Below are 15,474 nucleotides of genomic sequence, written 5' to 3'. Positions count from 1 at the left end.
TTTTTTCCCCAAAGATTTACTATTGCAAATAAGTTTCCTCCATCTTCCTTTATGTCAATAATGATGCATAGAAAGCTGGAGAAATTGCAGTTGGAGGTTCAGACATACTATTAATTAGGACTTAAAACTGAATTGACATCTTTTGATCAAAATTAATAAACAGAAGTTCACTGTTATCCACTTTAAAATTATGTAAAGGAAAATGAGGCCCAAAGTTGCCAACTCTAGGTAATAATTCTCTGGAGGGTGCTGCTAACAGAGGAAGATATCCAAAAACAATAAATTACAGATTTTTAAGACAGATAAAGAAAAGACTCATTGAAAGGGTAAAATTAAAACTATGGGTGTTAATAAAATAGTTTTTGTGAATTGTTAACTATAGAATCAATATTCGATCTGAAAATTAGTTGTATTTTCTCATCACTACAGAAAATATTTAGATCATAATTTTTAAACAATAGATTCTTATTATATAAGGCCCTTGGGGAAATGTATCTATCAATAAAAACTTTTATGTTTGTGATAAAACATAACTAAAATAAATAGCATAAATAAACAGTGACATAATGTTTGTGAGAATGACTCAATATTTGAAAGATATAAGTTTTACTGAATTGGTCTGTAAAGGAAATTCCCTCCAAAATTTAAAAAAAAAATATTCTAAGAGTGACAAGCCTTTTTTTAAAGTTTTGGTGAAATAGCTCAGAAGAAAAAGATCGAGTCTTTCCTGCAAAATTATCTAGCTGTGTCTGTCATTACATAAAGGAAAGCTTACCAACAGACTGATGATTGGAAAACAAGGTCCAGAAACGGATCCACAGATAAATGAAGATTTGATGCATCATAGGGTGTCATTAACAATAAATGGAGAACACATGTTTAAAAAAAAATCGGTAGGAAAACATGATATCAGTTTCAATAAAGACTTTTAAAAAATGGTCCACATCAAAAAATCTTAAAAACTGGAAATAGGACTGCCACATGACCCAGCAATTGCACTGATGGGCATACACAATGAGGGAACCAGGATTGAAAGAGACATGTGTACCCTAATGTCCATTGCAGCACTGTTTATAATAGCCAGGACATGGAAACAACCTAGATGTTCATCAGCAGATGAATGGTTAAGAAAACTGTGGTACATATACACAATGGAATATTACTCAGCCATTAAAAAGAATACATTTGAATCAGTTCCAATGAGGTGGAAGAAACTGGAGCCTATTATGCAGAGTGAAGTAAGCCAGAAAGAAAAACACCAATACAGTATACTAACGCATATGTATGGAATTTAGAAAGATGGTAACGATCACCCTGTATGCGAGACAGCAAGAGAGATGTATTGAACAGTCTTTTGGACTCTGTGGGAGAGGGCAAGAGTGGGATGATATGGGAGAATGCCATTGAAACATGTAAATTATCATGTGTGAAACGAATTTCCAGTCCAGGTTTGATGCATGAGACAGGGTGCTCAGGGCTGGTGCACTGGGATTACCCAGAGGGATGGGATGGGGAGGGAGGTGGGGGATGGAGAGGGAGGTGGGAGGGGCATTCGGGATGGGGAACACATGTACACCCAGGGAGGATTCAAGTCATTGTATGGCAAAACCAATACAATATTGTAAAGTAAAATAAATAAATAAATTAAAAATGGGAAAAAAAATCAGAATAATAGAAACTAAATAACCGACAAGGATATATTGTACAGCACAGGGAATGTGTTCAATATTTTATAATAACTTGGTGTAAAATGCAAAAAAACCTGAATCACTATGTTGTACACTTGAAACTAATACAATATTGTAAACCAAATGACCCTCAGTTAAATATGAATAAAATACTCTTCTTCTGTTTTTTTCTTATTCCCTAGCTTTCAACTTTAAAAATAAATTCATCCATATCTACGACTGTGAGAAGAAATACCTTAGAAGAAATAGAGTAGCCATCATGGTCAACAAAAGAGTCCGGAATGCAGTACTTGGATACAATCTCAAAAACGACAGAATGATCTCTGTTTGTTTCCAAGGCAAACCATTCAATATTACAGTAATCCAAGCTTATGCCCCAACCAGTAATGCTGAAGAAGCTGAAGTTGAACGGTTCTATGAAGACCTACAAGATCTTTTAGAATTAACACCCCAAAAAGATGTCCTTTTCACTATAGGGGACTGGAATGCAAAAGTAGGAAGTCAAGAAACACCTGGAGTAACAGGGAAATTTGGCCTGGGAGTACAGAATGCAGCAGGGCAAAGGCTAATAGAGTTTTGCCAAGAGAACGCACTGGTCATAGCAAACACCCTCTTCCAACAACACAAGAGAAGACTCTACACATCGACATGACCAGATGGTCAACACTGAAAACAGATTGATTATATTCTTTGCAGCCAAAGATGGAGAAGCTCTATACAGTCAGCAAAAACAATACTGGGAGCTGACTGTGGCTCAGATCATGAACCCCTTATTGCCAAATTCAGACTTAAACTGAAGAAAGGAGGGAAAACCACTAGACCATTCAGGTATGACCTAAATCAAATCCCTTATGATTATGTAGTGGAAGTGAGAAATAGATTTAAGGGATGAGATCTGATAGACAGAGTGCCTGGTGAACTATGGACGGAGGTTTGTGACATTGTACAGGAGACAGGGATCAAGACCATCCCCATGGAAAAGAAATGCAAAAAGACAAAATGGCTGTCTGAGGAGGCCTTAGAAACAGCTGTGAAAAAAAGAGAAGTGAAATGCAAAGGAGAAAAGGAAAGATATTCCCATTTGAATGCAGAGTTCCAAAGAACAGTAAGGAGAGATAAGCAAGCCTTCCTTGGCAATCAATGCAAAGAAATAGAGGAAAACAACAGAATGGGAAAGACTAGAGATCTCTTCAAGAAAATTAGAGATACCAAGGGACTATTTCATGCAAAGATGGGCTCAATAAAGGACATAAATGGCATGGACCTAACAGAAGCAGAAGATATTAAGAAGAGTTGGCAAGAATACACAGAAGAACTGTACAAAAAAGATCTTCATGACGCAAATAATCACGATGGTGTGATCACTCACCTATAGCCAGACATCCTGGAATGTGAAGTCAGGTGGGCCTTAGGAAGTACCACTATGAACAAAGCTACTGGAGGTGATGGAATTCCAATTGAACTGTTTTAAATCCTGAAAGATGATGCTGTGAAAGTGCTGCACTCAATATGCCAGGAAATTTGGAAAATTCAGCAGTAGCCACAGGACTGGAAAAGGTCAATTTTCATTCCAATCCCAAAGAAAGGCAATGCCAAATAAAGCTCAAACTACCATACAATTGCACTCATCTCACACGCTAGTAAAGTAGTGCTCAAAATTCTCCAAGCCAGGCTTTAGCAATACATGAACCATGAACTTCCAGATGCTCAAGCTGAATTTAGAAAAGGCAGAGTAACCAGAGATCAAATGGCCAACATCCACTGGATCATCAAAAATGCAAGAGAGTTCCAGAAAAATATCTATTTCTGCTTTTTTGACTATGCAAAGCCTTTGACTGTGTGGATCACAATAAACTGTGGAAAATTCTGAAAGAGATGGGCATATCAGATTGCCTGACCTGCCCCTTGAGAAACCTATATGCAGGTCAGGAAGCAACAGTTAGAACTGGACATGGACCAACAGACTGGTTCCAAATAGGAAAAGGAGTATGTCAAGGCTGTATATTGTCACCCTGCTTATTTAACTTATATGCAGAGTACATAATGAGAAATGCTGGGCTGGAAGAAGCACAAGGTGAAATCAAGATTGCTGGGAGAAATATCAATAATTTCAGACCACCCTTATGTAGATGACACTACCCTTATGGCACAAAATGAAGAGGAACTAAAGAGTCTCTTGATAAAAGTGAAAGAGGAGAGTGAAAAAGTTGGCTTAAAGATCAACATTCAGAAAAGTAAGATCATGGCATCTGGTCCCATCACTTCATAGGAAATAGATGGGGAAACAGTGGAAACACTGTCAGACTTTACTTTTTTGGGTTCCCAAATCACTGCAGATGGTGACTGCAGCCATGAAATTAAAAGATGCTTATTTCTTGGAAGGAAAGTTATGACCAACTTAGATAGCATATTAAAAAGCAGAGACATTACTTTGCCTACAAAGGTCCATCTTGACAAGGCTATGGTTTTTCTAGTGGTCATTTTCTAGTGGTCTCACATAGGGATGTGAGAGTTGGACTGTGAAGAAAGCTGAGTGCCGAAAAATTGATGCTTTTGAACTATGGTGTTGGAGAAGACTCTTGAGAGTCCCCTGGACTGCAAGGAGATCCAACCAGTCCATCCTGAAGGAGATCAGTCCTGGGTGTTCATTGGAAGGACTGATGCTTAAGCTGAAACTCCAATTCTTTGGCCACCTCATGCGAAGAGTTGACTCATTGGAAAAGACCCTGATGCTGGGAGGGATTGGGGGCAGGAAGAGAAGGGGACGACAGAGGATCAGATGGCAGATGGCATCACCGACTCGATGGGCATGAGTTTGAGTAAACTCCGGGAGTTGGTGATGGACAGGGAGGCCTGGCATGCTGCGATTCATGGGGTCATAAAGAGTCGGACAAGACAGAGCAACTGAACTGAACTGAAATCTCCAGGGAAAAAACAAAACTAACAAATTTGCCTCTCACTATGTGACAAAGTACACATATATCCACATATTGAAAATAGACTATAAAATGAACAACTGGAAATGTCAGGATCTAGATACCTTGTCTCCGAGTCTGGTCACATGGGACATGCTGGGATATCGTCTGGAAGAGAAAACATACTTTTCTAAACTTTGTTTCTGCCCTCATAAAAGATAGAAGATATTAATAAACTGCTTTCAGTTTTGGAAGGTGCATCTTCTATATAAATGAGGGCATTTGTCACCACACAGTAGATCTTCTTAAACAATGACAGTTTGTGTAGGATGTATTACTATATTCAGAAAGGCCTCTTTAGATAGCACTGCAGGCAATTCTATATTTCTATAGCAGTCCCAAAATTGAGATTCAGCACTTCAAGAAACTATATGTATTAGCAGAAGAATTCAGATATTTTAAATAGAGAGGTTTTTTTTTTTTTTTTTTTTTTTTGCTTCAGCAAGTTACCTTTCTAACTTCTAGAAATAAGCATCACCCTGTTACTGGCTCTGGTTGAGACAGAGGACCTCACCATGCATCAGACATCAGGTCATCATGGGTCCTAATGTCTCTATTACAAACACGGAGGCGTAAGGTCTCTTTCATGATAAATCAGGCAATCCATCAAGAACTTTTATGTATTTCATGGAATTTGCATAAGAGGAGCTGGACCTGAGCAAATTCTAAAAGTCCAAATAATTTTCAGGATAACTTCTCTTACTTTCCCAGGACAGTGTGAGGACTTTTCTGTGACTAAGGAGTGAGCAACATGGAAACTTACAATACCACATGTGAAACAGACAGCCAATGGGACTTTGCTGTATGGCTCAGGGAGCTCAGACAGGGGCTCTGCGACCATCCAGAGGGGTGGGACGGGGAGGGAGATGGGAAGGAGGTCAGGAGGGAGGGGACATGGGTGCACCTATGGCTGATTATTGTTCATGTAGGACAGAAAACTACAAAGTTCTGTAAAGCAATAATCCTTCAATTAAAATATAATTAATTCAAAAATGAAAAAGAAATATCAAAAAAGAATAATAATAATATAAAAAAATAAAAAACACAAAATACTTAGCCTCCTGATAGTCAGTTTCTTATGCTATAGTGGTTAAAGCAAAGAATGTATTGCTGCAGTATTATTATCCCAGAATAAAAGTGAAAATGAAAGTTGCTCAGTCTTGTCTGACTCTTTGTGACCTCATGGACTATACAGTCCATGGAATTCTCCAGGCCAGGATACTGGAGTGGGCAGCCTTTCCCTTCTCCAGGGGATCTTGCCAACCCAGGGATCGAAACCAGGTCTCCTGCATTGCAGGCAGATTCTTTACCGTATGAGCCACAAGCTTCCCTGATAGCATTTATATATATATATACACACACATACATATGTATATACATATATATATATATAAGTTATATATATATATATACATAATGATAGGAGAATGTAATCAATAAACAGAGCTTCCATAAATAAACACTTTTGTCCCCATTACTTGGTAAGAGAGATCTATTTGATTAGACAGATAAGCAAGGGGAAGTTCACTTAGATTGTGTGTAGATGGTCTCCCTGGGATGGTTCAGTGTTTAATATATGACATACTCATAAAAATGTTGCTACCTCACTCTGTGACTCTTGGCTTAGTCACTTTGGAGACTGCTGTATGCAGGAGACCATTTCCTTTAAGGTAACAATGGTCACTCCATAGGATTGGGGGGTGTCACAGAACATTTTTAGGAGCCATGACTGAGCACTGAAGGTGAGGAAACATTTCTCTCCCATCTCCCTAGAAGCTAAAACTCAGGTGTTTGCATTTTTCCTGTTTCTCCTGTACATGCGTGTTTGGTCATGTTTGACTCTTTGCAAACCCGTGGACTGTAGCTTCCCAGGCTCTTCTGTCCATGGGATTCTCCAGGCAAGAATACCAGAATATCAATGGCCATTCCCTTCTCCAGGGGATCTGCCAGACCCAGGGATAGAACCTGCCTCTCCTGCATTGGCAGGTGGGTTGTTTACCACTGAGCCACGGGGGACGTCCTGTTAATAATTCAAAGGAAGTTAAAATCTAGAACTGCTTTTTAAATTATAAAGAAATACTGTTAAAAATGCTGCTACAGTTACAAAAGAAAGTGTGCAGTCTGCTGAAGCAGGGACTAACTCTTTACATGCATTATCCCAATTTTCATAAGAATTTGATGAGGTGGACAATTAGTATTTATCACTTTACAATTAATAACAATAACATTTAAGAAGTGACTCAAAGTCTCACAGTTGTGAAATGGCAAATCTAACTTTCAAATCCAGGTTGCCTGAGTCATAAGCTCTTGCATCTTATCATACAAGACATATTTCCTTCTAGTCACAAGGAAAATTAACAGAAACAAACTAAAATGTGGGTACCTGGGATTGTTCTCAATAGCATTGAACTTGCTCTTTCAGATCCTGTCATATAACTAAAGGCTGTAAAGTATCTTTTAATATCTGGTAGAAATCATAGGATTTATAGGATTTTTTTGTTTGTTCTTTATCATCTTGCAGAAATAACAGGATTTTTGTTGTTTAATCTTAGATTTGTCACTTAGGGATTACATTGTAATTGGCTACATAATAGTCGATTATATTATCACTCTACATTTTTCTCTTTGGGAATCATTCCAGCCACACCACTAGAAAAAGTATTATTGCCAACCTAAAAATCCACCTGGCATTGGGAATTATCTTGGGATAATCTCCCACTTGTCTCATCAAGAATATAAATATTTATCCCTTGTAACATCTATGTGCAAAATCTGGTGTCAACCTCTTGCACAATATAAATACTACAATTCAAACTTCCAGATGGTACCAAGGTAGGTGACAGATTCCCTGAAGCATTAACAGTGTGTGGTGTGGATATAACAAAGACACTGTTGCCTTAGATAAAATGTATCTTCCCTGACTCTGAAGGGTTTTCTGAGTTTGTGTAGGTATGTGAGCTAGAGGAGTGAATGGGGGGATGGTGGAGTATAAATCTGACCTGACCTTCCCCATGGCATTTTCTAAAAGCCATTGACTGATTCATTGTGGTCCTTATTTCCATGATGGGAAATCCAAGTATGGCTATTTTGGAAATCTTGTGATATCCAATAGTCTAATTAACTGAGTTAGCTAAATTAGGTGTGTAGCTCAGTCATGTCCAACTCTGTGACCCAACTGACTGTAACCTGCCAGGCTCTGCTGTCCATGGAATTTTCCAGACAAGAATATTGGAATGGGTTGCCATTTCCTACTCCATAGCTAAATTTAGTAAGCTAAATTTTATCAGCAAGCCAAACCTTAGCTTCTATGAGAATATACATGTATTAACATACAATATAACTATTTTATGATTGTCCCTGTAATTATCAACTGAAGGAACTTATGATTTTGAAGTCAGATTTTGAATGATTAAATAATCACAATAGTATTAATATTTATAATAGATAATGTATTTATTGTTTCATGCATCTATAATATAACAAGCTCTGTAAAGTGTCATAAATTATCCAATTTAATCCTGATTTCAATTTTATGGTATAAGATACTTGGATTCAATCCCTGGGTCAGGAAGATCCCCTGGAGGAGGAAATGGCAACCCACTCCAGTATTTTTGCCTGTAGAATCCCATGCACAGAGGAGCCTGGTGGGCTATATAGTCCATAAGGTTGCACAGAGTCAGATACAACTGAAGTAACTTAGCACGCATGTATATATTATGCTAATTAAATGAAATAAAGAAGTTTAGGCCTAGAGAAATTCAATGACTTATAGAACATTCAAAGTCACATCTGAGGTTAAACTAAATTTTGCCTGACTCCATACCCTGTTTGTGTTTAATTAGTACAGTACAGCATAATTTGAAAAGGAGAGAGAGGGCAAACTTTACACTTAATACTTTAAGCAGAAGAGCAAAATGAAAATCCATCATTGGGTAGTTTTTAGAAGTAGATTTGTCACATAAGATTTCCTTGGGGATCAGTGGGGCTCAGCTTATGTTAGATTAATCAAGATCTCAGTTCAAAGTAGTATGAGATGAACTCTTCAAAGGAAGTGGAATTGTTGTGGGATGCTCAGTCTCCCATTCAACAACTGACTACAGAAACCCTCTAGACAGTTTTTCAGTTTTCATGGAAACTCAAGGAAGAGAAATCAGACTTTGATCTCTTAACCTGTTTTTGGATATGATATACTCATCCAAGTCACTAGTGGGCATGCCCCATGTTGAATGATCTTGTAGTCATGGCATCTGAAGAACAAGAACCTCAGATGATGGCTGAGGTTCTTTCCCACACTGACATTCTATATTCAAATGATATATCATAAAATTCCTACAGCAGTAGAAAGTATTTCAACATCAGACCCATCATAGTACTTTGGTTAAGAAGTGAGAACAGGATTCTGTCAGTGCATACTCTGAAAATGTAATTACATTTCTATGTTTCAGTTTTATCACTTATAAAGTTAAAAAAAAATCTATCTGTAGAATAATAGGTTTTGACAAAATGATGCAGGTCAAGTGATTGAAAAATGTATTGATAATTTTAGTTTTGTTTGTTGCTTTCACCACATCAGTATCATCTTTAATGCACATAACTAGGTATCACAGTGAATATATCAGGGCTCCAGTTCAAGGAAAACCCAAGTTAAAGCTGTTCAAGAAAACAAGCTATAGTTTGCCTCGGTTGTCTTATTGGTGGTGGCAGAAATACTCCATTTATGTTTGGTGAGAGTTTATAACGTTTTTCATGCTGCATGTCTGTTCATTTGTTGTTTCAAGTTTTAATAAACTTGCCTGATTCAACAATTCCTACTAATAATCTGCAAACATATAAAAGTTTAGTAAGCTATTATGAAGTTCTTGAATATATATTTTTGCCTTAGATGACAAGCATAAAAATAAATACAGTAGGTCTGATTTTATAAATGAGGATATGATGACATAAATAAAAATGAAATAATTTAAAGTAGTAGAACCAGGATTAGAGTCCAGGTCTCCAGACACTTACTTTCCCCAGTTTCTTCATTTTTGCGGCCTCTTTTGTTCCAGTGATATCAAACAAAACAGGAGTCAGGCTGTTGGAGTGTCTCACAGACAACACACACACACACACACACACACACACACACACAAGAAAATTCAAGAAAGTCCTTTTCATGATTATTGAATTGATTCTTTACAAAAAGGAAGACAAAGAGTTAATAAAAAGAATCTGACTGGAGCCCATTATACAGAGTGAAGTAAGCCAGAAAGATAAAGACCAATACAGTATACTAACACATATATATGGGATTTCAAAAGATAGTAACGATAACCCTATATGCAAAACAGAAAAAGAAACACAGATGTACAGAACAGACTTTTAGACTCCGGGAGAAGGCGAGGGCGGGATATTCTGAGAGAATAGCATTGAAACAAGTATACTGTCAAGGGTGAAACAGATCACCAGCCCAGGTTGGATGCATGAGACAAGTGCTCAGGCCTGGTGCACTGAGAAGACCCAGAGGGATGGGATGGAGAGGGAGGTGGAAGGGGGGATCGGGATGGGGAACACATGTAAATCCATGGCTGATTCATGTCAATGTATGGCAAAAACCACTACAATATTGTAAAGTAATTAGCCTCCAACGAATAAAAATAAATGGAAAAAAAAAAAAAAGAAATTACACTTGTGCAACATAGACACATTAATTGCTTTCTCATTTAAGAGTTTGGATTCATCTTTTTCCAATCAACTTTTTCCTTTTAAAGATTTAGTTCCCAACAAAGATTGGATCCTCTAGAAGATTGTGGGTCATATTTTTGAGGCAGGGAGAATTACAGGATTCCCATGCATAGCAGAGAGAATAGATCCTCATTATTTGTTCCTCTTACTACTTACTGCAGTGTTCCTGACTTAAGCCACTTCCAACATTGCATATCTTTAATTGCCTGCAGGATACTCCATCTCACTGTATTTTTCATTGACATTCACCCTAAGTTTTTTCATTTGGGCACTCTCTCCTTCTCACTATATAATACTTTTTCCCAATATAGTCTTAGTTTAAAAGTTTATTAATAAGTACAGCAATATGGTTGTCCTTCAAAAGAATGTTCTGTGACCTCACACCAGACATTATTATATCCATACTCCAGAGTCAAGAAAGAGACATAAACCTAGGGAAAGGGAAGGAACAATTATATGCCTGTGTAAAAGATTTACTGCTACCTAGCAATTTATTTGTATAGAACACACACACACACACACACACACACACACACACACACACACAGTGTCTATTATGTTTAAGAGAAGTCAGATCCTGCACCCACGATGTCAAAGATAAGATGAATTTTGGTGGGATGTGTGTTCAGGAAGCAGGGGACATGTACCTATAGTTGATTCATGTTGATGTATGGTAAACGCCATCACAATATTATAAGGTAATTATCTGCCAATTAAAATCAGTAAAAAATTTAAAAAGATAAGATGAATTTTTAGACAACTGGGCATTTCAAGCTACTAAGTAAGCAACTAAAAGTAAAAAAATATATATATGCTAATGTGTATTATGTATCAGTTATGTAAGTATTTTACAAATATCTGTTTTTCCTCTAATCGTCACAGAGTGGTTAAATAACTTTATCAAGCTCACATAACCAATTAGTATATATTCTATATGTAGCAAAGCTTAGATTTGAACCCAGTCATCTCTTGCATAACTGGTATGCTCTTATCTGTTATTTTAAATTACCTCCCAACATCACAGCTATTCTGTAGATTAATCCAGTGTATCTGTGGATGCAGTCTCCCTAGAATTTTTCTCAACTATACTTTCCTGTACAAGGAAGAATATGATTTTAGGATTTGAAAAATAGGGGTTTGCCTATAAGGACTTTGCCAGCTCTTCTAGTTCTACTAGGACTTATCAACTCAGCCAAATTCATTCTTTTTCATCTTTAAAGGAATTAGTATCATCTCTTAATGTGCACAGTCTTTAAAGAATCACTGCTTCTTGAAACATCATACCTGAATAACATTCTCTAGCATCAATGAAGGTTTTAATTGTTTTTTTAAATAAAGTGACAAAAGTATGACAAAACCACTACAATATTGTAAAGTAATTAACCTCCAACTAATAAAAATGAATGGAAAAAAAATAAATAAAGTGACAAAAAAAAAGAAAACAAACCAGGCACATGACAGAAAATGTCTTAATGGTTATTCTATCCTTATCTTTGCCTCTTTAGAAGGAAGAATAAAAATATCCTTGGTTCATCAATCACTCAAACCAGTTAATGTATCCTGATGCCATTTATTTCAGATGAGAAAGACAAGATAACCAAGAGGATGTTGGAAAATAATTATACCATGCCAGTTGAGTTCCTACTTGTTGGATTCACAGATTATCTACCTCTCAGAGTTGCACTATTCTTGGTATTTCTCATAGTCTATACACTAACTGTGGTGGGAAATGTAGGTTTAATAATCCTAGTTAATATCAATTCAAGCCTTCAAACCCCCATGTATTATTTTCTCAGCAACCTGTCTTTCTTAGACATTAGCTACTCAACAGCAATCACTCCTAAAATGCTGGAAAATTTCTTAGCATCCAAGAAAAGCATTTCCCTCTCTGGCTGTGCACTACAGATGTTTTCCTTTGGTTGTTTTGCTGATGCTGAATGCCTTATCCTGGCAGCAATGGCCTATGACCGCTATGCAGCAATCTGCAACCCACTGCTCTATTCTGCTCTTGTGTCTCGGAGAGTCTGTGTCTTCTGCGTTGTGTTGGCCTACTTCAGTGGGGGTGTGACTTCAATGGTCCACGTCTGTCTCACATTCAGGCTGCCATTTTGTGGCTCCAACGTCGTCAACCATTTTTTCTGTGACATCCCGCCTCTCCTGGCTTTATCCTGCACAGACACCTACATCAATGAACTTCTGCTCTTTGCCTTGTGTGGCTTCATCCAGACCAGCACTTTTGTGGTCATCTTTATCTCATACTTCTGCATCCTCCTCACTGTTTTGAGCATCAAGTCCTCAGGTGGAAGAAGCAAAACGTTCTCTACCTGTGCCTCCCATCTCATAGCAATCACCTTATTCTATGGAACACTTCTGTTTATGTACTTGCGTCCCACTACCAGCTACTCCCCAGACACTGACAAAGTAGTTGCAGTGTTTTATACAGTTGTCTTTCCCATGTTTAATCCAATAATCTACAGTTTCAGAAACAAGGATGTAAAATATGCCCTCAGAAAGCTATTGGACAGAAACTGGACTTTCAAATGAATAGGATTTGAAGTTATTTAACAACATTTAAGGCAAAGCCTATCCTTCCAATCTGATAATCAGCTGTACATCACCCTATATGTCAAATATTTTAAATGTTTTCCCACCTTTCAGAAATAAAAATAACTACTCATCCTCTATTCTGTAGAATGCTTTTATCCTCTCTTACAAAAACAGACTTGTGAAAATTCTGCTCTGTGAAATGTTTCTGAATTAAAATAAATAATAGTTGCTCTTTGTACATTGAATTTTTTATATTCTTTATCATCTAATATTGAAGGTATTTGTTGACTTGTCTGTCAACCTCTCCATATGAGAAAGTCCTTGGCAGCTGGGAATATGTATCTTGCTTGATTTTTCCAACACCTATGCAGCTTGGTGTAAGGCATGCCATCATTATATATATTTAGTGAATAAGTGGATGAATGGATAGGATGAATGAATGGATAGATGAGTGAGTAAATTCAGTTTTCTGTGTTTGGGAAAAGAAGCCTAGATTCTGCACTTACAGAAAATTTACCATCAGAGAAATTTGACATTACTCATAATGGATAATCGTGATTACAATGGCTCTCAGAAAATCAGATAGAAGCACATACAGTGATAGTCACATTCATATTAGGAGAGAGTGAAATTATAGCATGTATTTTCTCTTTAGGCTAGATTGATTACCATAATAGGCTCTTTCATTCACTGTGGATACCTGGGAAAACCAACCAAGTTTGTGAAGATCATAAAGACTATTAACTATGTACATTACTAATTATTTATACTTAAGTTGCTGACTCTATCTTCAGGAAGAGGTCAACAATTGCTTTGATCACTGTATTCTGTAAATTGACCATGTAAATCAATTGAAGTATGAATCCTTTTTTCTCTGGGATCAGTTTTGATGATTAAATTATCAGACATTTTCTGCGGTTGCTTTTAATCCTTGAGTCCTAATTTCCTTTTTATTTTATCTTGACAGAGTTGAAGGAATACACTGTGTAGATATGAATACATCATACAGTGCATTTGGTAGTAATTGTAGAGCTATAAATGGCTGGATTTGTTACAGGATTACAACCCTGAAAATAAAGACAATAAAATATTACCAGTGAAATGGGTTGTTTTGAAGTATAAATGAACTAATATATGTAATCTTCCTAGTATATGAATAATTTGATAATTAAATGATCAAATATATAAAAATCTCCTAGAATATACATAAAGCTCTTGTTGCCTGTTAAAATATAATGGCATACACTTGTTCATTATTTTACCATTATTATATGATTTTAAGATAGCAGCTGGGTTTGCTTTCCTAGAAGAAACAACAAATTTTAACAATATCCATGAATAATTCCAGAGATTCTGAGATGCTGAGAGAAATTAAAAAATAAAAATTGGAACCTAAGATTCAACTCAGTGTCCCTTCATCCTGTTGAAATATTTGCCCTCCATGAAAACTTTATCAGAGTACAGAGTACAATGTCATTCATTCGATCTTATTCTTGAATTGTTTCTGAAAAGTAGGGGTTATTGTGTATTGTTCCTTTAATGTTAGTGTTTCCTCCTGCTGCAAAAAGCTAATGAGATTTTCATGGAATGAGCTGATTTCCTCTAGCCATCTATCTTTTGTGTTAATGAACATAAGGTTGCACCAAGAAGCATGTCAGCTTCCTTAATAGGGACCTGTTAAATTTAAGAGATTTTTCATTTGCAAAAATAAATTGGTCTAAAATAAGTAAACTACAACTTCCATGTAAACCATAAAAATGTAGAAGTTTAATTAGCTCAGTTTCTAAAAGCAGCATTATTGACAGTTTGGGTCACTACTCCTTTGTTGGGAGAAGAAGAGGAGGAGAGGTTTACCCTGTACAGTTTAGGGTTTTAGCAGCCTACCTGGTCTCTACTCACTTGATACTAGAAGCATCCTCCCTGTTTAGGTTAACCAAAAATGTATCCAAACCTTGCCAATGTCTCACTGGAGGCAAATTATACCTAGATGAGAATGAGAACTAAAAATCTTTCTCAACTGTATTTCTCTGTCCATAACACAAGAGAAACCCACAATAGCAAGGTTACTGCCTGAACTTAAGTCAGAATAATAATTTGGTAAGAACAACTCAGATGTTATTTTATTTATTTTGGTCTGAAGTATTTCCCTAATTCATAATATCTGGTTGATAATATACACACAGGAATTCATGACATAATCTTAATGAACACATAAAATGAGAAATATATATATATATATGTATTTGTTTGCTAAGTCACTTCAGTCTTGTCAGACCCTGTGCGACCCCATAGACGGCAGTCCATCGGGCTCCCCCGTCCCTGGGATTCTCCAGGCAAGAACACTGGAGTGGGTTGCCATTTCCTTCTCCAATGCATGAAGGTGAAAAGTGAAATTGAAGTCTCTCAGTCGTGTCTGACTCTTCTCGACCCCATGGATGGCAGCCTACCAGGCTCCTCCGTCCATGGAATTTTCCAGGCAAGAGTAATGGTGTGGGGTGCCATTGCCTTCTCCATATATATGTATATATATAGTGAAAAGC

The 15,474-nt window shown here is 36.9% G+C and overlaps 1 protein-coding gene across 1 annotated transcript; it reads left to right on the top strand.

Annotated features, from left to right (window-relative positions):
- Positions 1 to 11,992: 11,992 nt before the first annotated feature.
- LOC122686016 (olfactory receptor 5AS1-like) lies at positions 11,993 to 12,931 on the top strand. Its single transcript, XM_043891086.1, has one exon. The coding sequence runs from the start codon at positions 11,993 to 11,995 to the stop codon at positions 12,929 to 12,931; it is 939 nt and encodes a 312-aa protein (XP_043747021.1).
- Positions 12,932 to 15,474: the final 2,543 nt, after the last annotated feature.

Source organism: Cervus elaphus, chromosome 29, assembly GCF_910594005.1.
Source record: "Cervus elaphus chromosome 29, mCerEla1.1, whole genome shotgun sequence".
Classification (NCBI taxonomy): Eukaryota; Metazoa; Chordata; class Mammalia; order Artiodactyla; family Cervidae; genus Cervus; species Cervus elaphus.
This window is presented reverse-complemented; position numbering and strand designations above follow the sequence as displayed.